The sequence below is a fragment of the Myotis myotis genome, unplaced genomic scaffold (assembly GCF_014108235.1).
Source record: "Myotis myotis isolate mMyoMyo1 unplaced genomic scaffold, mMyoMyo1.p scaffold_m19_p_2, whole genome shotgun sequence".
Classification (NCBI taxonomy): Eukaryota; Metazoa; Chordata; class Mammalia; order Chiroptera; family Vespertilionidae; genus Myotis; species Myotis myotis.
The window spans coordinates 47220616-47248459 of NW_023416324.1; the positions used below are offsets into that span (position 1 = coordinate 47220616).

General features: G+C 37.4%; 1 protein-coding gene across 5 annotated transcripts in view; it reads left to right on the top strand.

Moving 5' to 3' along the window:
* MIER1 (MIER1 transcriptional regulator) overlaps positions 1 to 27844 on the top strand; it is a 60784-nt gene that overhangs the window by 28282 nt on the left and 4658 nt on the right. For all 5 annotated transcript variants that reach the window (XM_036350485.1, XM_036350482.1, XM_036350484.1 and 2 more), the window contains 9 exons: positions 805 to 966; positions 1657 to 1789; positions 3975 to 4039; positions 6932 to 7004; positions 13328 to 13479; positions 14779 to 14860; positions 16154 to 16248; positions 21456 to 21583; positions 26965 to 27104. In XM_036350485.1, the coding sequence (XP_036206378.1) occupies positions 805 to 966; positions 1657 to 1789; positions 3975 to 4039; positions 6932 to 7004; positions 13328 to 13479; positions 14779 to 14860; positions 16154 to 16248; positions 21456 to 21583; positions 26965 to 27104 (1030 nt within the window). The remainder of the gene's footprint in view (positions 1 to 804; positions 967 to 1656; positions 1790 to 3974; positions 4040 to 6931; positions 7005 to 13327; positions 13480 to 14778; positions 14861 to 16153; positions 16249 to 21455; positions 21584 to 26964; positions 27105 to 27844) is intronic.

The following is a 27844-nucleotide window of genomic DNA, read 5'->3' on the forward strand; positions in this document are numbered from 1 at the left end:
TGTAGTCATATTGATTACTGATAAGAGTACCTTCTGCAGAAAGCTAATTTCATTTCACTAACATGGATATTTTTTTATTTCACCCTCAGGGTATGTTTTTGTGGGGTTTGGGGGAAGTCCATGGCTGAGAGTATGGACTTTTGGAATTAGACTTGAGATCTGGCCACATAAGTTATTACTTATGTGGGGGTTTTTTCTTTTTGGTTGTTTTTTGTTTGTTTGTTTGTTTTTGTTTTTTGAGAAATGGCTTAATCTGTCAGCCTATCTCATCTATAAACTGGAAATTCCGTAAGATAGTTTTATATGTAATTATAGATTACCCTAAGAGAGAATAAATGGCTAATACAATTCAGTATTATTCCTGTACTATATCATTGCTATTTTCTTTTCATGTATTTGGGCTGAGTAGGCTTAGTTTACAGTCTCTTTACTTTCTAATTATTCTATTCCCCCACTCCCACATTATATATGATACTCTTAAGTGTGAGCATCCATACATACTATTAACTGATGGTTTACATTATCTAAATGATTGCACAAAAGAATAGTTCTAAACCAATGTCCCTTTTTATTATACTTAAAAGATTTTGTTGTTAACAATTCTCATTGGTCAATGTCTTAAGAAATTCATAAAAGACTAGAATTTTCTTAACTTTCAGAACTATTTTCGGTTTCACTTTTTATGAATTTAAAATTCTTGATACAGGTCTAAGAGCATTCTTCAGTATGGAATGAATACAGATTTGTGAAGTATAGGAATATGAAATATTACTCAGAATTAACTTTTTATTTTGGTCTGTTTAGGAAAGCGACATGCCAATTCATGAACTTCTCAGCCTTTATGGGTATGATGGTACTAGTCGACTACCTGAAGAAGATGAGGAGGAGGAAGAAGAGGAAGAAGAAGGTGAAGATGATGAAGATGCTGATAATGATGATAACAGTGGCTGTAGTGGAGAAAATAAAGTAAGCTTATACCGAAATTTTTAAGATTATAGTCTTTATTGTTGGAGTTATAATTTTTAAATACGTTCACTTTGACTGCTTATTTTTACCTGTATTCTTTCTGATTTTAAAAGTAATACATTTAGATATTGAAAATTAAGATATAGAAATATGTAATAAAAATTGCAAGTTCTCTGTAATCCACTCCTGAGGGATAAGTTTCATCTGTGTTATTCAGATTTCTTTTCAATGCCTATTCTAAATAAATTTGTACCAACTTTTAAAAAGCACTATCTTTTTAAGTAATAATGGCTAGTTGGCAGTTCTGTATTCATTTTCCTTAATTTGTTTTGAAATAATTTTAGATTTACAGAAGAGGTTCTAATGTACAGAGACTTCCTATGTACTCTTCACCCAGAAATTTCCCCTATGTTAATATCTTACATAACCATGGAAGATTTATCAAAAATAAAAAGTCAATACTGGTACCACACTATTTAATTAAATTACAGGCAGTTCAGATTTTATCAGTTTTCCCATTAATGTCCTTTTCCCTGGTCCAGGATTTGACCCAGCACACCATGCTACAGTTGGTGTATTTATTTTAATCTTCTAGTTGTATTTGAAAAACTGTGACCTTTTATCTCCAAAATGTTTTTTGTTGTTGTTACTGTTTTACATCTTAAAACAATTTAATTTATGATTCCACAGGAAGAAAATATAAAGGATTCATCAGGTCAAGAGGATGAAACTCAGTCTTCCAATGATGATCCATCACAATCTGTTGCTTCTCAAGATGCACAGGAAATAATACGCCCACGTCGATGTAAATATTTTGATACAAGTAAGTGTAACTGGTTGCTATAGTTGGGGTATAATTTTTACTCTCTAATATATGGCCTAAAATTCTAGTATGTGTTTTTTTCACTGCTCTGAGTTTATTTACTCTTAAATATCGCTTTAACAGTAATCGAGTTTTGTTCTAGGTTATTAGTTTTGCAATGCTGGGCCCTATTCATGAATATACTACAGTAATTGTTGTGTCACTTACTACTTGGTTTTAAGTGTGTTCCTTTTTTTCCCTTCCTGACCCTTTCTTAAATTTAGTTTGTTTCATGGTCATCTTTTAATTTCTCCTAGTCTTTTCCTCAGTTTTCATTTTCTACTTTCTTTGCCTATTAGCTTTTTAAAAATAGATTCCTAAGCATTGCTTTCCTTAATCAGTGCCTCCTAATTCTGAAGAAGTGGTTGACATTTGAGATAGGAATATGTTATACTTAGAAAGAAGTCTCCTAATTTTCCTACAATTATGATCTAGTCAGAGATGACCAGTAATATCTATCTTGAATATTTTCATACTTCATCTACTGCACAGTGTTTCATTCTAAACAGTAATCTTTACTCTAGAGGTCAGCTCTCTGATAAAAAGTCAACTATTAGTGTTATTAGTTTAAATTTTTTATCTAAATTTCTATACTTTAAAAAGAAGAAAAACACTTGAACAATCCCTCATGAAATTTAGTAATGTAATAACTGATTAAACATGGGAACTGCTTTGTATGAATGATTTCTGTTACACATTTAGTTTAGAAGTGAATGTAGTACTGCTAATAATAATTTTATTGAGTTTTGATCTAAGATATGGTCCAATTGAAAAGTATACCAATGCAGGAAGATATTACTGAAATAATTGTGTTAATTGTTTTGTTGTTAATCCTCACCTGAGGATATTTTTTTACATTGATTTTAGAAAGAGTGGAAGGGAGGGAGAGAGAAAAGAGAGAAACATCTATGTGAGAGAGAGACACATTGATCGGTTGCCTCCCACATGTGCCCTGATTGGGGTCCAAGGATGGAACTTGCAACCCAGGTACATGCCCTTGACCAGGAATCGGACCTGAGAACCTTTTCAGTGCCAGGGACCAAAGCTCTAACCACTGAGAACACCAGCCAGGGCAATAATTATGTTAATTTTAAGTTTGGGGAAATGTAGTATTAACCTCTTAGTAATCAGTGGTTCTCAACCTTCTGGCCCTTTAAATACAGTTCCTCATGTTGTGACCCAACCATAAAATTCTTTTTGTTGCTACTTCATAACTGTGATGTTGCTACTATTATGAATCGTAATGTAAATATCTGATATGCAGGATGGTCTTAGGCGACCCCTGTGAAAGGGTCGTTCAACCGCCAGAGGGGTCGCGACCCACAGGTTGAGAACCACTGTCTTAGTTAAACAGAGCAGATCTACTGACAGTGGGGTGCTAAGTGACTGCCTAAACTGTTTAATCTGGTATTTCAGTTGTGATGTTTGCATGGAAGCTATATATATATATATATATATATATATATATATATATATATTGCCTGTCTTCATAGGAAGAATTAATTTCTATATGGAATGTTATCCTATTGAACTTTGTGTGCCATTTTAGAGTTAAGAAGATGCTAAGAATCTGTTTTCAGATTTCCCACCCCTTTTTATAAATACATTCTTACTCCAAAATGTAAATAGACAGCAGCTTCCCTGCTCTGAATAAAACAGTTGGGTAGAATGGAGGACATCATACATACTCCCTTCATGTGCTTCCACCCAAAGTGATGCCATAAAGTTCTCAGTGTTTCAGGGAGCACTGTTTGGAAATCACTATTCTGTCCAAATTCTCATTTTGTAAGGAAAAGATTGAGATCATATAATTTACTCTGTCACCAGGCTGTTGATAGAATTAAGTTTAGAAATAGGTTATTTTGATTCTAAATTTTGTTTCTGAAGTTTCTGTAGAAAATCATTTCATGAGAATACAGTTGTCTAAGATTAGGATTGACCTGAAAGGTGTATGGGCTTTTTTTGTTTTGTTTTGTTTTTTAACTGATGGGGTATTATTTGATTTTAAGTATCTTGGTCTAAATCTGGAAATAACTTTGGGCATATATTTAAATATTTTGATGGTAGATGTAAGAATAAAATACAAATATACGCTGTGGACAGGATAAGCAATCATTTTATAGTAGTATTGTCTTACTTATTCTAGACAGTGAAATAGAAGAAGAATCTGAAGAAGATGAAGATTATATTCCATCAGAAGACTGGAAAAAGGTAGTAGAGCCATATTTTCCAAAAACTTAGATAAATTAATATTTAAAAAGCCCAATGTAATTAATTTTTTATTAAGTAAATATATGTTGATAAAGTTGAGGTAAGCCCTGTTCTGACTTTTAAATATTGGGTAGATGTTCAGATTTCCCCTAGTATATTCAGATGTTTATCGTATTATAAAATAAAATAATGATATAGAAAGAATTGGCCTTTGAACTAGCGCTCAAACCATGATTAGAAATCCAAACTTCTGAACTAGTGCTGTATTAGACTTTTGTTGCACTATAGAAAGTATCACATTTATAAATATATATAAATCATGAGGCTTTTTAGTATTCAGTAAATTCTGTTTAAAAATTTGATTATAAATTTATCCTATATTAATGTTGATATTTACAACTCCAAATATAATGTGTAAAAAGATGGATTTGGGCTTCTCTAAAACTGCATAATTACATAAGTTGATTTCTAAATGAGTCTAAAGAGAATATATTGACATAGTTTTAAATTATAGAATTATATAACATTGTTTAATCATACAATTAAATTGAATTAAAAACTATTGCAAAGCTGTTGACTTATGAAAGTATCAAAATGTCATGTGAAATTGTTTAGAGCAAATCATCATTTATATATTAAAAAAATGATCACCTGATCTTTCTCTTAAAAACTCCATTGAGGTTTTTTTGTTGTTTTTCCTACATTTGATTTTAAATTTAGTGCGTAAATTTCTTTGAATGCAGAATAGACCAGAACATCAAATTGAGTGGGATTTCTGCACTTCAGTCATGATTGATTATTTATTTAGTTAATACTTTTGAGTTTTCCCTATGTTTTTGTGGGTTTTTGTTTTTGTTTGTTTGTATTTTAGTTTAAAGTTGTCTGGTCTGGGATGCCTGGGGGAAATTTAAAAATGAGCTGACCCCCTTGCTGATTAAAAATAAGGAAACATATTTAGAGTTCTATTAGGAAGAATTAAGTATTCAAATGAAGTTGAACTGGGCTACCCAGGATTTGGGGCTTCAGCCAAAATTGATCTGTTACAACAGGTTTCCAAAAAGATGTTTAGAAGGGAGAGACATCTGTTTGGAATAGAGTGTTAAGAGAAGGTTAGCCCAGTACAGTATGTGTTAGTTAATTTGAGTGAATGATGAATGACTGATGGGTCTGAAGACTTAACAAGGTTCACAGAAGTTACTATTTATGTGTCCTATTTGGGGAAATGGTTTTTAATCCAGTTTTTTCTGATTTTTAATACCATGTAGAAATTATAAAATGATAAACTGTAGAAATCTTGAGTCATCTTAAACTATCGTTTTTCACCACACATTCAAGTTTATATAAGTTTTCTCCAAAATAAATTAACTGTTTTTGTATCTGTGTTCAATATAGTATTTAATTGGATGTTATTATTTTTAATGAAGGGACAAAAAGCTCAGAGGAGAGAGAATGGGGGAAAGTGAACTCTTCTTTGCTGGAGGGTACTAGTCACTTCCTCAGGAATAGTGTGTAATAATCAGGCCATGGTAAATCCAGACTGTTTTTAGTATGATTTTGTTGGGGAAAAAAATGTCTAGATTGAAGATCTTCTCAGGCTTGTAAGATAAAAGGGAGTTTTTATAGAAATGGGTAGAGGAAACAGCTTTGAAATCAAATCTCTTCAAGTTATAGCCCCAGAACTTAATAATAGTGTGTACTTGAGGAAATAAAATTTTTTGAGTTTCATCTCTTCCCATAAAATATGGAAATAACAATTTCTAACATCAGTAGGGTGACAGTAACTGGAGAGCAGAAGTTTTCAAATTCTAGGAGTTCTTTAAACTTGCTAGACCAAGATTTTGTACTTTTCCTCCCTAAGTCTTCATTTTAAAAATGCAGTAAATTTATTCTTAACATTTAGCCACCAGACAAAAGAGAGTGTGTAATTTTGGACCCTGTGTGTAGTAAAATCTTGTCTGTGATGACCTCCAATGTCTTTCTGAACAGTTTCCCTTAATTTGTGATTTGATGCTATAAAGTCGATTACCAGATTTCCTAAAATAAGTTTTAATTGTGTTTGGGAGGTTACTTTTTCATTTTGTATTGTTTTAATGAAAGTCAGGCACTAACCTCCTTATCCATTTGGTTTGGAGTTTCATCCTTTTGGCCTTTACTGAGCTTTATACAAACCCTTTTTGTTACTTTCTTTATCTTAAAGCTCTGGTTCTCAGACTTAAGGTGTGTCAGAATCACCTGGATACCTTGTTAAAACACTAATTGCTGAGTCTCATTTTCAGAGCTTCTGGTTCAGTAAGTAGGTCTGGAATAGGACCTGAGCATTTGTGGATCAGTTTCCCAGGGACCATAGTTTACAGTGTAGATACTCTGAAAATATCTGAATTTGACTTCCAGTTTTTTAGTGTTTGCAATTATCTTACTAATTGAATAGTAAGAATTTTTTTCTCCATATTTTGAAGTAGTTTGTATACATTGTCTGCATTGCATTTCACCCCATTATTATTACTAATATTTTCATCCAATCATATCCAAGCTCCTATCTATTATTAACTCATTCATCCTCACAATACTTCTCTGAGGTAGTTAATTGTTGCATCTGTATTATATGACACAGAAACCAGGAACAGTTTGTCCAAGAAGATGGTAATGCTAGAAAATGGATATAAAGTCTGTTACTAAGATCTTATTAATGTATTTTTTAAAAACTTTTTATTGATTGATTTGAGAGAGAGAGATCAATTTGTTATTCCACTTAATGGTGCATTCATTGGTTGACTCCTGTATGTGCCCTGACCAGGATCGCACCCACAACCCTGGCGCATTAGGACGATGCTCCCACCAACTGACGTACCCAGCCAGGGCCCTTACTAATGTTTTATGTTATTTTTAAAATAGGAGATTATGGTGGGCTCCATGTTTCAAGCAGAGATTCCAGTTGGCGTTTGTAGATACAAAGAAAATGAAAAAGGTGGGTTATTAGTAAAGTTAATAGCTGGATTCATGCTTTTGAAGTGATGAACTGTTGTTTTATAATGGGATAAGAACATGACAGTTTATGTTACCCCATTTAAATATGAAAGAGGTCCTGCATTATTTCTATAAGAAGAAATACATTTTTTGTTTTTCTAGTTTTGTTCACACAAATCTAGTGGAAAAGGTGAGTTCTTATTTTGTTGTTAAGTGACTTAAAACATCCCAACTTTTATTTCTTTTTTTCTTGTTCTTATATTAAATACTCTGAATATATCCTTTCATAGCCTTTATAATTTAGATTTTAAAAGTTATGTCAGTGGAAGCTGTTGGACAGGTCTAAATAAAACTTTGAATAAATAACTATAAAAAGTTTACTTGCTTCTGAAACTTTTAATGATTACTTATTAAAATTTATTACTTTGATATTTGTGTACTTGAAATAATTTGGGAAAACAACTTGTACATTTAAATTTCACATGATTTTTTTCATCATTTTATCTTAAAGTCCTAAGGTAAGTCATAAATACTTAAGTTTTTAATAAACATAAAATACTTGAGGATTTTTTTTTAAGTCTGCTTTAGATTACTCACTTTAGGTGAGTTCTATAAAGAATGTTGTGGGTGTATGTGTGTTTTCAATGAGTTCATGTGTAGTGTGACGTCACTTGATGCTAGAAATCTTTCTTCATTTCTTTTATTTCAGTTTTCTCCACATTTCAGCTTACATATGCAGATCATTTTGGAGTTGTAGAAGTCTTTTGTTGTTTATTTTCTTTTTAGCATCCCCTCCAGAAATGTACTTTATATTCTGAGGGTGCACGGGCTTTCAGGACAAACAGCAGATCAGAGGTAATTAAGGGACACCATAGGCTGGTAAATCCTAGTGACCGTAAAAATGTTTTAGCACACCAGTAACTGCTTTCACTCACTTTCAGTTAATTCCTGTATCATAAAGGAACTTTAGAAGTTTCAGTATGGAGTGACCTAGTTATATGTTGAAGTTCTGTGCATATGTTTTGTGAATACCTTGTAATTGTATGCAAAAATAAATGATCCATTAGCTTTTGTATTGAACTTTTGTAATTGAATTTGCAGTTCTATGCTTTACCTCTCCTATCCTATCCTATATAATAAAAGGCAAATATACTAAGCGTCCAACCATTCGTTCAACTGTTCGACTGGTTACTATGACGCACACTGACCACCAGAGGTCAGATGCTCTGACTGGTAGTTTAGCTTGCTGCTGGGGCCTGGCCAATGAGGACTGGGCTAGATGGGCCGGACATGCCCTGGAGCCCTCGCATGGTTTCTCCCCACCCCCAATCGTGCACTGGTGGGGTCCCTTGGCCTGGTCTGCACCCTCTCACAAGCCGGGACCCCTCAGGGGATGTCGGAGAGCCGGTTTCAGCCCAATCTCCACAGACAAGGTCGAGGGACCCCACCAGTGCACAAATCCGTGCACCAGGCCTCTAGTGTTATATAATGTTTAGTATGTGTTCACCATTGAGTTCTTTCTCTCCAAATAAAGAATTGAAAGTTAGACATTTGTTTCATTTTATTAAATTTCTTTATTAAAGAAATTGTTACAAATTAAATTTGACTATGAAAGATAGCAGTGCTTATCTTGGAAAATTTTGTATTTTGTCAGTGGGAAGGAAAACCATCTCAGTTTTATATCTGGCAAGTTAATACTATGGCTAAAGGTAGTTTAATTATCTTTTAATATGTTCTTTTTAATTATAACATGTTTTATTGTCATAGATCACAGTGAATAAATGATCATAATCTCTAATTTTCAGTGTTTAAATTTTGGTTTAATAATTTTAGAAAGCAATTATACTTTTTTCCCCCAGTCAAAGCAATGATTTCTGAAGCTTTCTTACTTTGAGAAAGCCTATTAGATTGTGTAAGGATCAGACTAGATTTAGCAAGGTGATACTGCCTTGGAGAGGGTCACTGTGGTACAAGGCCTGTCCTCAAATTTGTCATTACAGGAATTCAAACTTTTGTTGTGATATCCAGAATCTGTTTCCATTTACACGGTACCTTATGCATACAAACCAAACATATGCGAAACTTATGAAAAACACAAATTAAGCTGTCAAGGGGATTGTGCTGGTTAATGCAGTCTTTTCTTACAGATAAAAAGTATAAGGTATATTTAATGGTTTGGTGAGCACACATTCAAAAGGGAAAGCATTTGGTTTAAGTGATTTTGATAAAAGTTCCATAAAACTAAGATAACCTGATCTCTTTACTATGGGAATAATTTGACAGATGGATTAGAATTTTTTATTGACATAAACCCTAATTTGAGTATTTGGAGAGATATTGATGACACTTTTCTATGACATCTGATCTCTTTTTACTAGGCTCTCTGCACATTATATATTCCTCATCAGTTATCACTCCTAATTCAAATAATTATGTAAATACTAGAGGCCCCAGTGCATGAATTCATGCACCAGTGGGGGTCCCTCGGCCTGGCCTGCGAGATCGGGCTAAAAGTGGCTCTCCAGCATCCCTTGAGGGGTCCCGGATTGTGAGAGGGCGCAGGCCAGGCTGAGGGACCCCACCAGTGCACAATTGGGGCCGGGGAGGGACATGGGAGGTTGGCCAGCAGGGAGGGACCGCGGGAGAGCTCCAGGGCGTGTCGGGCCCATCTCGCTCAGTCCCGATTGGCTGGACCCCAGCAGCAAGCTAGCCTACCGGTCGGAGCGTTTGCCCCCTGGTGGTCAGTGCATGTCATAGTGAGCAGTTGAGTGGCCTTAGCATATCATTAGCTTATTACGCTTTGATTGGTTGAACAGGCGACTGGACATTTAGCATATTAGGCTTTTATTACATAGGAAGATTAGTAGTTACAGTCACATTCAAAGACATTCCTTTGAACCAGTATCTATTTTGGTTATAAAATTTCAACTCTACATTAACATTTTCTTAAATTCATGTAAATTACCATTCTCACCACAGTCTTATATAATAAAACCCTAATATGCAAATCAACCACTGTCCTTATAGCTAGAAGACCAGCAAAAATGAGAATTTCCCCATACCCCTTTGCTCCAGCAAAAAGTCTAAAGAGAGCCTCTGTTGACTCAGCTTTAGTCATATACCCAGCCAGAAGTAATGACTGTGGCCAGAGAGATGAGTGAGTTATTTAGCTTCCACTGACTCCTTTATCTGTTCTTGTAGCTCCCAGGGGTGGTATCAGCCCCTCTCAGAGCATATCTAAAGAAGACGAAAGACATGCTTTTCAAAGTTATGTGTTTTATTGTCACTCTCACTGCAACTTTGTGATAAGACTAGGTAATTTGAATGCTGGTACTGGTAAACATCCTACATTGCACAGGATCGAACCTCCCCTTATCCCACCACTAAGAATTGTCAGGCCATTGTCAGTAGTGCCAAGGTTTAGAACCCTGGACTAATTTAATTGGGAATTTAGATGGGCTACTTAGGAAAAAGGAAGGTCATGGTTCAGACTATTCCCAGTCAAATTTTCATGTTTGCATTACATAAGTTTTAGAGTAAGTAAATGATTGTTAGGAATTATGAAGCAGTGAATAGCAAAGGACCAGGCAAATTGTTTCTAATGAGCATTTGACAAATTGATTCGTAAGTTACTGAAAACTGAACACATGCACTACTCTTAGTTGATAACAATACTATTGAAACAGGCATTTTATTGAAGAAACCTATCCAAAAGTAGAGCGTTCCTATGAAACCTTTTGTATACCAAAATGGAAAGCCAAGAAGCAATCACAGTAGTGTGCTTCCCTCATTTGAGGGCAATGCATTCCTAGACTACCCAACAGAAAGACCAGTGTTACCAAACTCTGTATATACTTTGTTTTTCCTTATACGTGTATATACCTCTGATAAAGTTTAATGTATAAATTAGGTACATTAGGAGATGAACAGCAATAATAATAAAATAGGACAATAACTACTGTAATAAAAATTATGAATATGGTCTCAAAATATCTTACTGTACTGTACTTCTTGTGATGATGTGAGGATACAGTGCCTATGTGATGAAATGAAGTAAGTAAATTACGCAGAGCTTTTCAAACCATCGTTGATAGTGGATAACTTAAAACCGCGGGAGCAAAAATGCTTATAAGGGGCAACTACTGGTACCATTAATTTATATGGAAAAATTTTTGAGCGTTTCCATACCCCAAAAATAACCTACCAAATAACACATAAAACCTAAGATAATATTAACACATAGTAAAAGCAGGAATGATACAGGCTCTCTTTTACTTTAGGGTACATCTTGCCAAATGGATGCACAAAATCGAGGTAAATCACAGATAATAGACAGTAAGAAACCATGGCGGCTTGATGCTTAAATGGTGGGTGTAGTATCCAAGGCAGAAGTTTGGTGGCGCCACTCAGGCACACTGGCTCTATAAAGGCTCACTACAGACCAAAGCTGAATGCCGTTTCCACTTTTTTTGCCTTTTTTCATAGAAGTGAAAATTGTCTCCAGATACCTTTTGATTAGCAAAAAGTTACTAATGTAGATCTTTCATAAAAGTGAAGTTACGTAACTGGAAAAGCTCAGCTAGATGACTTAAAATTCATGTCATTGATCATAGTATGACCTTTTCAAGATTATATCCTTGGCTTCCTAGGACTTCCAGAATGATTCCAGACGTATCTCCCAGTTTGTGCTGGTTTCATAGGCTTTATGTGGGGCTATCTAACTGGAGAACACTGGGACTCAGAGACCCCCTTCCTCTTCCTGAGTCAGGTTTCCTTGTAAGGCCTTGTCTACTCCATACCCATCACTCCAAAAATATAACTATTCTATAATCTTCAGCGAACATGGACTGAGCAGGGAATAGAAATCAATAGCAATATATTCAAATTCACATTGTCATGGGAGTTTTATTGTATTTACAACTTAAGAGTTTCACTAGGATTCTACAGCAGATTTAAAAAGGCATGACGTTTACAAAGGAAATTTTCTAGAGACTGTCCTTTGCGCTGTATTTTAAATAATATAAACTTTGGGGAAAAGAAAGATAGGATACTTAAACTGTATGGTGGGTGGAGCAGGTAATGTTCATGAAAACACTTGGCATATTGCCTGGTACATAGGAGACGTTTAGCTTTTAATTTCTTTTTCATAGCGAAAGGAACTTTGACACTGTCAGTTATCCTTTATCTCTTAGAGTCAACATTTTTCTCCAGCTGGCATTTTTATTGGCATTTAAATGATAATGTCTCATCTCTCTCTAAAAAACAAACAAAACCAGACTTTCTTCCACTATACCTCCTCTTTAGCTACTGCCCTATTCTTCCTCACAACCAAACTTTCCAAGAGTTTTCCGCTTTATTTCTTCACCATTCATTTACTCCTTAGTTCTCTCCAGTATGACTTCAGCTTCTATCTCTGCGCAGAATGTTCTTCAAACATCTCCCTCTCTCCTTGTTAATAACTCCAGCATACCTTTTTTCAGTGTTCAGTCTGGTCTCAGCATTTAACCAGTTTATCACTCCTTGAAACATTTTCTTCACCTAGCGGCTGTGCTACCATGGTTTTGATATTTTATCTTGTGACTGTTCCTTCTTAATTTTGTCTGTGTTTTCATCTTCCTGTGTTTTAGAATTCCACAAGGCTCTCTTAGGTTCCCCTCCATTCCTTTCACTTTTAATACTTTTATGAGATTCAGGCTTTATTCTTCCTATAATGGAAATTTTAATGATGGAACCTAAATGCTTTTTAAAAAATGACTCATTTTTATGAAAGTTATTTATATTCATTATATTTTCAAGCATCATAGGAAAATAATTGCCCCAAATCCTACCACCAAGAAATAAGCAGCATTAGCATTTGGGTGAGCAATTTTTAGATATTCCTTTTCAAAAATATTGAACATCCATTAAATCTTAAAATGTGCCAGTATTGTTTTAAATTATTTTAAATCCTCATAACCCTATGTGGTAGGGTTGCGAAGCCCATTTCACAGGTGAGGCAGAGAGAAGGGAAATAATTTGCCTACGGTCATAATAGGTAGTAAGTGTTGGTGTTGCAATCCAATCCAAGAGAGCTTGGAATTTGATAAATAAACTTAAGTAAGACAGAATTTGAAAGAGGATAAAGTGGTACTTCTCTGGTTAGATTGCTTACTCACCTAGGCTATGAATATTGTCCAAGATTGAAGTTAGGCAAGTAGTAGGACCACAATTTACCTTTCAGTGTTTATCATTTTGGCTCTAAGTATGAGTTATTTGTTTAATGATATGTTTAACAAACTCTCTCAAATTTTGGCAATTAAAAAATATTATGTTTTATTAATTTAGTATATGAAAATGATGATCAACTCCTGTGGGATCCTGAGTACTTACCAGAAGATAGAGTGATTATATTTCTTAAGGATGCATCTAGAAGAACAGGTGATGAGAAAGGTGTAGAAGCAATTCCTGAAGGATCTCACATAAAAGACAATGAACAGGTACATGAATAAGAAATGTTACAATTTCCCCCAAATAAATTAATCATATACATATTTTAACTGTAGATGCTGTCACATTTAGTTATTCTATCCACCAAAATTCCTGTAATGTTATGAATGGAATCTGAGGTTATGATCAACGTAAGATACCTAGTGTTAACACATACCATGGGTATGATTTCAGCTCAACAAACAAAAATCTTGATATTTCAGTTTGCCTGTACATATTTTTTATTAGGCTTTATAAAACATTTTTAATTGATTTCAAAGAGAGCAAAGGAGAGGAGGTAGAAATATCAATGAGAGAGAAAAGTTTCTTTGGATCTCATCAAGTTGGGAATACTGTGCACATCTAGTATAATGTTATTACATACCAGTGGCTACTGCAAACCTAATGACAGCATTATTTATATTTACCTTTTCTTAAAAATATATTTTTATTGACTTTAGAGAGGGAGGGCGAGGGAGAGAGAGACAGAAATATCGTCAATCATTGATCAGTTGCCTCCTGCATGCCCCTCTTCGGGGATTGAGCCCCAACCCAGGCATGCGCCCTGACCAGGAATTGAACCATGACCTCCTGGTTAATAGGTCGACCCTCACCCACTAAACCACACCCAGCCAGGCTTTTTTTTTTTTTTTTTTTTACCTTTTTTAATTAGTGTTTTTCTTTTCTGATGTGTTCAAAATTAGAATAGGAACCCTAAAGGGCCAGAAAAGAAAGAATTTGTTATCTTTATACAACTTTTTTGTTTCTAAATTCCTGTGATACTGTGGAAGCCAACTTAAGTTATTTGTTTATCCTATTTTCTAAATATTTAGAGCAGTGGTTCTCAACCTGTGGGTCGCAACCTCTTTGGGGGGTTGAACGACCCTTTCACAGGGGTCGCCTAAGACCAGAAGAAAACACATATATAATTACATATTGTTTTTGTGATGAATGACTATGCTTAATTATGTTCAATTTGTAACAATGAAAATACATCCTGCATATCAGATATTTACATTACGATTCATAACAGTAGCAAAATTACAGTTCTGAAGTAGCAACGAAAATAATTTTGTGGTTGGGGGTCACCACAACATGAGGAACTGTATTAAAGGGTCGCGGCATTAAGAAGGTTGAGAACCACTGCTTTAGAGGTAGCTAATTATCAGGACTGGGGTTAAGTTTGTTTCTCTGTAGTGTTCCATTCATTGGAATTATTTGTCCTCCAGAAAGGATGAAAACACTGGATTTTGGAAAGGCCTTTACTCTCAAGAAATTGTAGCTTATATTGAAACCCTTTATTTTTCTAGGCATTATATGAATTGGTTAAATGCAATTTTGACACAGAAGAAGCATTGAGAAGATTAAGATTTAATGTAAAAGCAGCTAGAGGTAAGCATAAATAAATACTAAATTTGTTTTCATGATGTAGCAGAAATTTAAAACTTAAGCTCTTAGGTCTACCTACCTATATTCTTCTTTTAATAATACTGATCTTTCTGAATTTAGTAAATATTTGTTAAATAACAAATAACTTGTTAAATAACTTGTGTGTAGCAGCAAGAGTTTTACAGGGGTGGGCAAAGTAGATTTACAGTTCCTATAGAAAAAAACATGCCGGTTATGATTATATTATAACAATACAGGAATAAGCTTTCTCGTACTCACAACCATAAGCCTACTTTCTTTTTTCTTTAATCTTTATTGTTGAAAGTATTACATAGGTCCTCCTTTTCCCCCCATTAACCTCTTCTGCCCTGTTCCCATCCTCCCCCCGTCCCCCTGTAAGCCTACTTTTGCCACCCTTGTACAAGGCATTATGGAAAATGGGATTAAGGTTGTCCCTTCTTTAGAGAAAATAAAGCCATTTAAATAAAACTACTTAATTGCTTTAGAATTTCAACACATTTTTATAAACATCTTATTCGATCTTGGTTCTAAATTACGTGACAAATGTTACCTTCACTTCAAAATTGATAAGACTGAGGTCTCTGAACGGAAGTAATTTAGCTGAGGCAATCATTATTCATAAATAGTCATAAGTAAAGTCTGGGTTTGGGTTTTTTTGTGTGTGTTTTTTCTCTCAACTCTTTATATGTTATTATATAACAAATGAAAGATTTGTTCAACAAAAATTGGAAGGTCTAAATACTAAGGACATAACTATAAACAAAGTCCTTGCCCTCATGGTGCTTAGAGATGGTAGGGAAACTGGAAAATAGTTATACATTCTTAAAGGAGAACTAAAGGGTGCATTTCAAACTTATTGCAGTGGAACTTAATGTAGTTGAGGGAAAGGGTGAGGCTGTTAGGGAAAGCTTCTAGAACAAAGTTATATTTTTGTTGGGATGTAGGAGGCAGGAAATAATTCCAGGCAAAAGGAACAGTGTGCACAGATTCTAAAGAAAAAACATAAATTTAAAGAATTGACAGGTGGCTCATATAGTTGGGTCATAAAGAATAAAGGAGAAAGTGGCTCAAGTTGAGATTGGAGACATAGGGTATCATGCAAAATTTTATTAATAAGGAGTTTTTGTCACTGTCATTTGCAGCCATATGTAATAGAGCTTAGGGGTAAAGTACTTCCTTTATTGTGACCAGAAAGTTATATTTTTATTTGCAGTTTTGTTATATACAACATTTGGAGAACATTTCTTAACAGTTGTTTTCCTCCCATTTTGTCAGAGGAATTGTCTGTTTGGACAGAAGAAGAGTGTAGAAATTTTGAACAAGGGCTGAAGGCCTATGGAAAGGATTTTCATTTGATTCAGGCTAATAAAGTAAGTGACATATGTTCTCTAGTTTACAAAAAGAAATTAGTTAATAACCTAATTTATCTCATGTCTTTATTATTTTCTAATGTTAAAAGTTGTACCATAAAATTTTAATATATGTTATTTAGGGAATTATTATAATAAACATGCCTGGATTTCCAGGCAGATATTTGCCAAGTGACTTTTCAGTGCATGATGTTAGAAGCCTTTATATTGCACTCATTTGGAAATACGTTCAACAACTTCTGGGTGGGATGTGTGTGTACTATGTAATTATTTAAAGCTATTTTCCACAACCTGTGACAAATTTCTTTTAGGAGGGTCTTCAAAATAATTTTGAAACTTTAAAGCATTTTTAACATGACATTTACATTTTAAATATTTACATTTGCTTAAGTCCTGAGTGGTCAAAAATCAGATACTCTATTTAATACGGTTTTAATTAGGATAAATATATTTTTATTGATTTCAGAAAGGAAGGGGGGGGGAGAAAAAAAATCAACAATGAGAGAGAATCATGCCTCCTGTAGGCCCCCCCCCCCCCACACACACACACACACACACATACAGGATTGAGCCTGCAACCCAAGCATGTGCCCTGACCAGGAATTAAACCGTAACCTACTGATTCATAGGTCAACAATTTTATTTAACACTAGAGGCCCGGTGCACAAAAATTTGTGCACTTGGGGGGGAGGGGGGGTCCCTCAGCCCGGCCTGTGCCCTCTCGCAGTCTGGGGACCCCTCGGGAGATAACGACCTGCTGGCTTAGGCCTGCTCCCGGGTGGCAGAGGGCAGGCCCAATCCCGAGGTGCAGCCCCTGGTCGGGCTCAGAGCAGGGCCGATTGGGGAGTTGGGGCGTGGCCCCCTGTCATGCACAGAGCAGGGCCGATCAGGGGGTTGGGGCACCGCCACTCTCACACTCAGGGCAGGGCCGATGGCGAGGTTATGGCTCTACCCCGTCACACACAGAGCAGGGCCCGTGGGGGGTGGGGGGGGGGGGTTGGGGCGCCTTCCCCTGTCACAAACAGAGCAGGGTGGATAGGGAGGTTGTGGCCCCACCCCCTGTCACACACAGAGTCACAGGGTGATCAGGGGGTTTGAGCGCTGCCCCCTGTCACGCTGATCCCGGTGCTGGGAGGCATATTACCCTTTTACTATATGGGATAGAGGCCTGGTGCATGGGTGGGTGCCGGCTGGTTTGCCCTGAAGGGTGTCCTGGATCAGGGTGGGGGTCCCCACTGCGGTGCCTGGCCAGCCTGGGTGAGGGGCTGATGGCTGTTTGCAGCTGGTCACACACCCTTCAGGGTGGGGGTCCCCACTGGGGTGCCTGGCCAGTCTGGGTGAAGGGCTGAGGGCTGTTTTCAGGCTGGGGGTGACTGAAGCTCCCAACCGCTCCTTTTTTTTTTTTTTTTTTTTTTTTATTCTGGGCCAGCTTTAGCTTTGAGGCTTGGCTCCAGCTCTTAGGCCTCTGCTGCTGAAAGTAGGTTTCTGGCCTTTGTTTACAATGTTGCAATCCTGCTGGCTGAAGCCTGGCGGACTAAAGCTGGTTTCTGGGGTTTTGTTTAGCTTCTATATTTGTTACAATGTTTTTTAAACTTGCAGCTCAGAGGCCTGCAGTGGCAGGCGGGGAACGTTGGAGTCCTCCGTCACTGAAGCACGCAAGCCTCATGTTAGTTTCAAGCTGCCTGGCTGCCGGCCGCCATCTTGGCTGGCAGTTAATTTGCATATCTCGCTGATTAGCCAATGGGAAGGGTAGCGGTCGTACGCTAATTACCATGTTTCTCTTTTATTAGATAGGATGATCATCATTCCATATTGGTAATATCAATCATACAGTGTCAGTGTATACCCAAAAGAACTTCACTATTACTTGCAGATTTATTTTTAGGTTTAATTCTCTTGCAGCTGAAATCGGGTAAGATTTTTAATAGTAATTACATAATTATATAGACTGGGGAAATGTTCTCTTCCTGTGGGGAATTGGGACAGGCAAAAATTAAACTCTGAGAGTTTAAATGTAGGAAATTACGTAATTTCCAGGCTTAAAAATATTACACTTTTAGCAAATATAAATGACAAAAGAACTTGGCTTTACATGTTTCCTTGAAGATAGTAGCTAAATCTTGTGTGGTGGCTTACTAGGATGAAGTTAAAAGTATCTGGGCTTAAGTCTTGGGGTCTAAATAGTCTGTGACCACGTTCTCCTTATATTCCTCTGGATGTGATTGGATGGTGTTCACTTGATTTGTTTTAACACATATTTAACAGTATTTTATGTTTCATAAATAAAATATTGCTTACAAATCCTATTGGTTCCTTTTTCTCAATTTTGCTCTTGATTATCTTGCATCTTGGTATACAACATCAGACATAACTAATAGAAAAATTTTGAGTCTTAGCATTGTTTTAGAAAATGTATCTATACTCCTTTATGTTGTATCCAAATCTATGACCTCCAATATAGTGAATAACACTATGAAAGGAATGCATTATGCTAATGACTGGTCATATATGGTTCTGAATGTAAAAAAAATGCAGTTTCATGTTTGAAGGGACATTTTGGATAATAGTTTTCTAGCATTCCTGCTTGAATCTTGAATTTAAACACTTTTGATCAAACCATGTTGGATTACCTATAGAAGAGACCCCTGGAATGATAGGCTGGTATAACTAGAAGCAACAACATACCCCTAGGAATCCCTTTCTTTTTTTTTTGTTTTTTAAGGAATAAAAAATTATTAGGTGATTTGAAACCACTATCCAAAAATGCCTTAACGTAATATTGACTATAAACCTGGATTTGTTTATAAACATTTGGGATGGTGATATTTCACTGTTAACAGAAGTCAGCTGCTTTATACCTAATACTAGAGGCCCGGTGCACAAAAATTTGTGCACTCGGCAGGGGGAGGCGGGGTCCCTCAGCCCGGCCTGTGCCCTCTTGCAGTGTGGGACCCCTTGGGAGATAACGACCTGCTGGCTTAGGCCTGCTCCCGGGTGGCAGAGGGCAGGCCCAATCCCTGGGTGCAGCCCCTGGTCGGGCTCAGAGCAGGGCCGATTGGGGGGTTGGGGCACGGTCCCCTGTCACACTCAAGGCAGGGTCAATGGGGAGGTTGCGGCGCCACCCCCTGTCATGCATAGAGCAGGGCCCATCAGGGGGTTGGGGCACCGCCACTCTCACACTCAGGGCAGGGCCCATGGGGAGGTTATGGCTCTACCCGTCACACACAGAGCAGGGCCCGTGGGGGGGGGGGGGTTGGGGAGCTCCCCCCTATCAGGCACAGAGCAGGGCCGATCAGGGGGTTGGGGCGCCTTCCCCTGTCACGAACAGAGCAGGATGGATAGGGAGGTTGTGGCCCCGCCCCCTGTCACACACAGTCACAGGGCAATCAGGGGGTTTGGGCGCTGCCCCTTGTCACGCTGATCCCGGTGCCGGGAGGCATATTACCGTTTTACTATATAGGGTAGAGGCCTGGTGCATGGGTGGGGCCGGCTGGTTTGCCCTGAAGGGTGTCCTGGATCAGGGTGGGGGTCCCCACTGCGGTGCCTGGCCAGCCTGGGTGAGGGGATGATGGCTGTTTGTAGCTGGTCACACACCATTCAGGGTGGGGGTCCCCACTGGGGTGCCTGGCCAGCCTGGGTGAGGGGATGATGGCTGTTTGTAGCTGGTCACACACCATTCAGGGTAGGGGGTCCCCACTGGGGTGCCTGGCCAGTCTGGGTGAGGGGCTGAGGGCTGTTTTCAGGCTGGGGGTGACTGAAGCTCCCAACTGCTCCTTTTCTCCTTTTTTTTTTTCCTTTTTTTTTTTATTCTGGGCCAGCTTTAGCTTGAGGCTTGGCTCCAGCTCTTAGGCCTCAGCTGAAAGTAGGTTTCTGGCCTTTGCATACAATGTTGCGAATCTGCTGGCTGAAGTCCTGCAGTATCTGTTACAATGTTTCAAACTGCAGGCGGGGAACGTTGGAGTCCTCCGTCACTGAAGCAAGCAAGCCTCATGTTAGTTTCAAGCTGCCTGGCTGCCGGCCGCCATCTTGGCTGATAGTTAATTTGCATATCTCGCTGATTAGCCAATGAAAAGGGTAGCGGTCGTACGCCAATTACCATGTTTCTCTTTTATTAGTGTAGATACTAGTTGTTTGAGTCAACGGAGGGAAGACAGTATTCTTTAACACATTAAGCGCCCTGTCAGTCACTGGTGATTGACACTATTCTTTCTGTCTGGAAGACAAAACAGACTGGGCTCTTAACGTGTTAAGAGGGAGAATTTTGGTCCAGTGAAAACATTAAGACTTCGTTTTTACACCTGGAATTGAAGTTTGATCTTAATCGTAAGTTCCATTATGCAGGTTTATTTTATTGAAGATTTTTCATAATGTTAAATTTACATGCCCCAAAGTATCTTCAATTTTTACTCTCAAAAGTACAATTGAGCCCTAACCGATTTGGCTCAGTGGAAAGAGCATCGGCCTACGGACTGAAGGGTCCCAAGTTCGATTCCAGTCAAGGGCATGTACCTTGGTTGTGGGCACTTCCCCAGTAGGGGGTGTGCAGGAGGCAGCTGATTGATGTTTCTCTCTCATCGATGTTTCTAACTCTCCATCACTCTCCCTTGCTCTCTAAAAAAAATTAATAAAATATATATATTTTTTAAAAAAGTGCAATTGACTTGGCTTGTATCTATTGAGAAATAAGATTCTAAAGGAGGCAAAAAGAGCTTGAAAGATTTTTTTTTTGAGCCCTAATAGCTTTCAGCCTTCAAGCAACATAGGCCAAAGTTGTAAAATGCAAGCAGAGGGGAAGAAAGAAAAATGTATGTCACGTAATGAAATAAGTAAATAATCAAATTGACCTTAGGGTGCAATCAATCCTATGCAATACCTCCTTCAAGATAGAAATGTGTGGGTTAAAGTAATATTATCTTGTATGCCAAGTACTCATGCAGGTACCATTTTTTCATTTTCAACCCTTCCAGCTCTCCAAGCCAAGTAGCAAAACATAATTTTGTCAACATCATTTGTCACCTCATTGGTGAACATTTGTGAAGTGAACCCATTCAATTACACAGATAGGTACAGCACAGTAATCACAGGAGTAACTTAGTAAACAAAGCATTAGCATTATAATAGCTTTTCACTCACTGCGGACTATTTTCAGCCTTTTTGTAAAATAATTGACTCTGGATCACTGTAAAACATATATTTGTTTCTTACAGGTTCGAACAAGATCAGTTGGTGAATGTGTAGCATTCTATTATATGTGGAAAAAATCTGAACGTTATGATTTCTTTGCTCAGCAAACACGATTTGGAAAAAAGAAATACAATCTTCATCCTGGTGTAACGTGAGTGTCTTTTCTTTCGTGTCATGTGTTTTTACTAAGCTTTTCTATTTGCTTTGTTGGGGTGGGACTTGTGTGTTTCTTTTTAATTTATTAACTTGAGAGAGAGAGAAACATCAATTTGTTGTTTATTTTTGCATTCATTGGTTGATTCTTGTATATGCCCCTGCCTGGGAATTGAACCCAAAACCTTGGCATATCAGGACAATGCTCTAACCAACTGAGCTACTTAGCCAGAGTTTTACTAAGCTTTTCTAAAGTTTTCTTGAGGAAATTGTAATTGTTTAATAATACTTTAGTTACAGTTTATCCATTATTGACATATCTATAGGACATTTGGACTTTTCAGTGTCTTAGAAAACATTGCAAACTACAGTTCATATTATTTGAGCTAACAAATATATCAAAGCAAATGTTAGAGTGTATGTTTCAGTAGGATTCCTTAAAGTAAGTGGATCAGAACAGCTGTGAAAGCATGTTTTTATTTAATTCTATTTCATTCAGTATAAGCATTTATAATTTTAATGTAATAACTCTGTGAGAGCAGTAAGAATAGAAAAGACTTATCTTTTCTAAAAAACACAGGGTCATATGCCTAATAGAGGCACTTTAAAGAGGAAGGGAAATTAATATTTTTTCTGTCTAATCTATTTTTGATCCAGGTAACCAAAACTCTATGCAAAATGCCTTATATGTCTAGTCTAGTCCCCGTGCACCAAATTCTCTTAGCCCTCAGTTAGTCTAGCTCTGGAATGAAACACTGTCCCCATTGCCACTAGTAATTTGTTATTTAAGTGCATAGAGCAGCGACATTCAACCTTTTTCATCTCATGGCACATATCAACTAACTAGAGGCCTGGTGCACAAATTTGTGCACCGGTGGGGTCCGGCCGGCCAGCTCCGATGGGGGCCAATCGGGCGGGCAGGCAGGTGGGAGGGACCGTGGGCAGTTGGCTAGCCGGCCCTGCCCCCTATCAGGGGGGTGAAGGGGGCCGATTGGGGGCCGGGCTGGCCGGGGGGAGGGCGGCCACAGTGCATGTCATAGCGACCGGTCGTTCTGGTTGATTGGCTTTTATGTATATATAGATTACTGAAATTTTTGCTGATCTGACAAAATAATTAGGTATAATTTTGATTCATTCATACCAACGGCTATTGTTGTGTTGGCTGTTGTCATTTTTTAATTTGACAATCTAAGGGAAAAGAGGTCAATGCCTTGACTATCAATAGTTAGGTATTACATGTTTTAAAATTTTTGCAGCACACTAGTTGAAAATGGCTGACATAGAATATAGAACCTATCCTCTCACATGAGTTGCTCTAAAATGTTAATGAATTGTTACAGTGGACTTAACTTGATCATACTATGCCTGATTATTCCCTAATGTGTATGGAATAAGAATAACGTAAAATGTGACTTCATTTGGTCAGTGTTCACTAGTAAAGTTCTTAAGCTGGCCAAATAACTGCCTTTGAAAGATGTGCTTGTATACATATTTGTGCTTTAGAAATTTGTTGGCTAGACTATTTCTGAGTGATGTTTATTTATAGGTCTCTCTGCCGGTCATTTTGCTGGAGGATCAAACACTCTAAAGTCAAAAGCAAAATCATCTAAAAGCGAATAAATGGTTATGATTGCCCTTGCAAATCATGGGTACATTGGACTCTGTGCCTCATCCCTCATTAAAGCTCATGATAGCTAGAGTGGAATTTCATAATAGTATTCCAGATTTTGTCTAATTGTCTAATGTTATACATTTATATATTTTTTCTGGATTATATAATGAATTGGTATTGTTGAGACATAATGATGTAGAACTAGATATAGCTGTCTAATTTACAGAATGTACCATTTTAGTCACAATTTTCAAGCTATTCTATAGGTTTAAGCAGTAGTAACATTTCATTTTTTTTTATACCCATTTCAGAAATAATATTTACACATGAACTACAGGCAGTCTGTCATGATCAGCATAAGAACATAAGAATTGCCATGTTGGGTCAGACCCATGGTTCATCCAGTTTTCTTTTCCAGAGAGCATCACCAAGGGAGGTGCTGTGGGCTGGCTTTGTTGGTCCTCTTTGTTGTCAGGCTTCACAGGTTAGGTAGGGATGTGCTGCCAAACATTTTAGTTTCTCTAATAATTTCTCCGTAGCTTCTGTAAACATTTTGAAGATACCTATGTCTGTAACCTTGTTTCCTGTTAAGGTTAACTTATTCTGTAGGTGGAATAGCCACAGTTAAGGGTAATCCCACATTTTCTCTTTCTCAGGCTTCAAGAGTTAACAGTGGTCCTCTGGTGTAATGGTATGAAGTGAACAAATGTGCTTGCCCAACTAGGCAAGATACTGTTTTATAGTCTTTGATTATGTTCCCTTTGGATCTTTCATAAAGTTTTATATTTTTTTTAGCTGAACTGTAATTTTAAACCAGACTGTGCATTATTTTCCAGATGGGGAGAAATTGTGATTTTCTGTAAGCATGGATATATTTTTCCAGTTTGCTTCCAAACTTATTTTTCCAGTTTGCTTTTTAGTAGTAGTTGCACACAACATTAAGTTAATGCCTTTAGCCAAAATTGCATTTTTCATCTTTATTTTTAGTCAAGATCATAGAGTACATTTTCCTGAAAGTTATTTGTTCATTTTTCTGTTGCATTGTTATCTGGCATTTGTTCACCAGAACGAGCTACATTCTTTGCCTATAAATAGCCTTTGAAAAATTCTAATACAGATTCTTTCTTCACTACCTGGAAGAATTGGTAGCTATATGCAAATTGGAGATTTGGCTGTAACCACCTTGCATTTAATCTTTTTTTTTTTTTAAGTAAAAACTGCCCTGGCTGGTTTGGTTCAGTGGATAGAGCGTCGGCCTGTGGACTGAAGGGTCCCAAGTTCGATTCTGGTCAAGGGCACATGCCCAAGTTGTGGGCTCCATCCCCAGTAGAGGGCGTGCAGGAGGCAGCCTATCAATGATTCTCTCTCTTCCTCTCCGAAACCAATTCTATATAATAAAAGCCTAATATGCTAAGTGTCCAGTCATCCGGTCGTTCGTTCAAACAATCAAAGAATAATATACTAATGATATGCTAAGGCTGCTCAACTGCTCACTATGACATGCACGGACCACCAGGGGGCAGACGGTCGACCAGTCACTATGATATGCACTGACCACCAGGGAGCAGATGCTCCAACCGATAGGTTAGCTTGCTGTTAGAGTCTGGCCGATTGAGACTGAGTGAGACAGGCTGGACATGCCCTGGAGCCTTCCCATGGTCCCTCCTTGGTTGGCCAACCTCCCACATCCCTCCCCAGTACCGATCGTGCACCAGTGGGGTCCCTCAGCCTTACCTGCTCCCTCTTGCAATCCGGGACCCCTTGGGGGATGTCGGAGAGCTGGTTTCAGCCCAATCCCGTAGGCCAGGCCAAGGGACCCCATTGGTGCACGAATTCATGCACTGGGCCTCTAGTAAAAATATATTAAAAAGAAAAAAAGTAAAAATTAACTCAGCCAACTTTGGTTATCTGAATGCTATTCCACTCTCCTGGGTGGTCTACCGACTCCTCTTCCTTAAGCATTCTGGATGCCATTAATCATTAAGAAATAATAATAATAATTCTTTCACAATGTCATTGATGTATTCAGAAATTTAAAGTAACTTTGATATCTAGTCAATTCTAGTTTCCTTTGCTTGGCTTTTAGCATCCTCCATTATCCATTCCCACCATACCAAATTTATTTACAGCAATTCCCCATCATGCATCTTCTGTTCCTATTAGCCTTAGCTTCTGAATTCCCTTTAGCATTCATCATGCTCATTTCTGTTTTTCTGTGCTTCAGCTTTGTTACATAATTGTAACAAAGTTAAGATAAATGGCATGAAGCTGAAAGGTCATAAAGACCATTAAATTTAACTCCTTTCATTTATAGATGAGGTAAATAGGCCTAGAATGTTAAATTGATTAGCTTGTTATCTTGTATGTTTCTTTGATATGTGTTAATTTTGTACCTCAGATTGTTGGAAGCTTCTTGAACTCAGGTACCACATCCTTATATTTATTATATCCCATAACCCAAGGGACAATGTGATCATGAAGTTTGAGATTATAGCTATAGTTGATTGTCTTTTTATGGACTTTTAACATAGACTTTGAGCCATCCCACTGTTTTCTTATCCACATTTTTATCCACATTCTTTGTCCTGCTCACAAAATTCTAAAACATTTGACTGAATATTTCCAGTATACTTATTCTGAGGGAATTTTATTTTTTAAATATATTTTATTGATTTTTTACAGAGAGGAAGGGAGAGAGATAGTTAGAAACATCGATGAGAGAGAATCATCGATCAGCTGCCCCCTGCACATCTCCTACTGGGGATATGCCCGCAACTCAGGTACATGCCCTTGACCGGAATCGAACCTGGGACCTCTCAGTCTGCAGGCCGACGCTCTATCCACTGAGCCAAACCGGTTTCGGCTTGAGGGAATTTTAAAATATGTATTTTTGTTTTTATTAAGCTTCTACCTGTGCCCATGCACAACTTAGGCACCAAAAGTGCACTGGTAAAACAGACTAAAGTCCCTGCCTTCAGGGAGTTTTTCCAGTGCTGGTGTTGGCAGACTTTTCCTATATGTGTCTTATACAATAACTCTATATGGTAGATAGGTCATGTATGATTATATGCCTTTGACAGATAAGAGTACTCTACCTCAGAGAGATAGTGAGCCCGGGTCTAACCCAAACCAATGTCATACACAACTGTCTTCCATGCCGTAACATCCAGGAATGACTTAGACAAGAAGTGAACTCGCATTTAATGACACAGTGGCAGGTAAAGCCAGTAGATAAGCCCAGAAATTTAGTGAACTTATAGCTCATATCTAGCAGAAAGGTAATATAGAAGGTATCCAGGAAGATTTAGGAAGGTGACTCATTGTTAGGACCTAATTTGTCTTTGAGATGTTTGCCATAGTCATCAAATAGACTTCAGGGGCTTTAAAATTCCAATGTTGCTCAGAAATCCTTCTGTTCTCCTTCTGGTTGACATTATCCCTATCTCTTCACTTTTAGATCCTCTGGTTTTAGTTGGACCACTCTGAGTACTTGCCTACAATTTTAAAAGTTTTAAAGCTGCCTATAGGTCTCTAAAATTAGCTAGTTTAAGGCTCTTACACATTTTTCCTACAAACATGTAACCAAAAGAAGCTTTCCATCTACATGTTCAGATCCTGGTGTGATAGATAAGGCACTAGAATGAATGTAGTAGTAAGTGAAAATTAGGATATATTTGTAAATAGAGCCTTCTCAATTTAACATCATTTAATTTTCAGCTTTTATAATATAAGAAAATAATTACTTTTTGATCTTATTTAATTTTAAGGGATTACATGGATCGTCTCCTGGATGAAAGTGAAAGTGCTGCCTCCAGTCGAGCACCATCCCCTCCCCCAACTGCCTCAAACAGTAGTAACAGCCAGTCTGAGAAAGAAGATGGCACTATAAGCAATAGTAATCAAAATGGTAAGCAACCAAAGAAACACTTCTGTTTCTTTCTGTAGCCTGGAATGTTCAGTTTTGGTTTCTATTAAACTTCAGTGCAGAAGTTAAATTAATAATTGTAAATATCAGATGAAACATACATGATATCACCATACATACGTACATACTAACAATACACAGAATACAAGTTAATTGGAAAGACCTCCCATTGATATCACTAAAAAGTAAGTTTAATAAACTATACTGTCAACAGTGACCATTTCTTTTAAGAAATTTATTCTTTTTGAGTAGCATCTCTTTTCTTATCCAGTTAGGATGTCTGAATATAAATATTCTTGTTAATTTTTAGACCAAAACCCCAGCCATTTCACATCAGAAATACACATATTTTTTAAATATTTTGAGAGCTTATACCATACTGATAAAAAGAGATAACAAAGACACCATCTTGAATATTTTTCTCTTTGATAGCATAATAACTTTGAAGGCTAGGAAAAGATCAAAGAGAAACATTTATATTTCTATTTCCATGAAAAAAGGAAGCAGAAGGCATACCAATATGATTGAGGTTCAGATAATGTTCCTGTTTAAAATATACAGTGGACCAAAGATCATTGTGCTGATCAGTAACACCTAGTCAGAGAACTATTTGACTTCTAATTTAATAAAAATGATCTTCCTGCCGAACCAGTTTGGCTCAGTGGATAAGAGTGTCGACCTGCGGACTCAAGGGTCCCAGGTTCGATTCTGGTCGGGGGCAT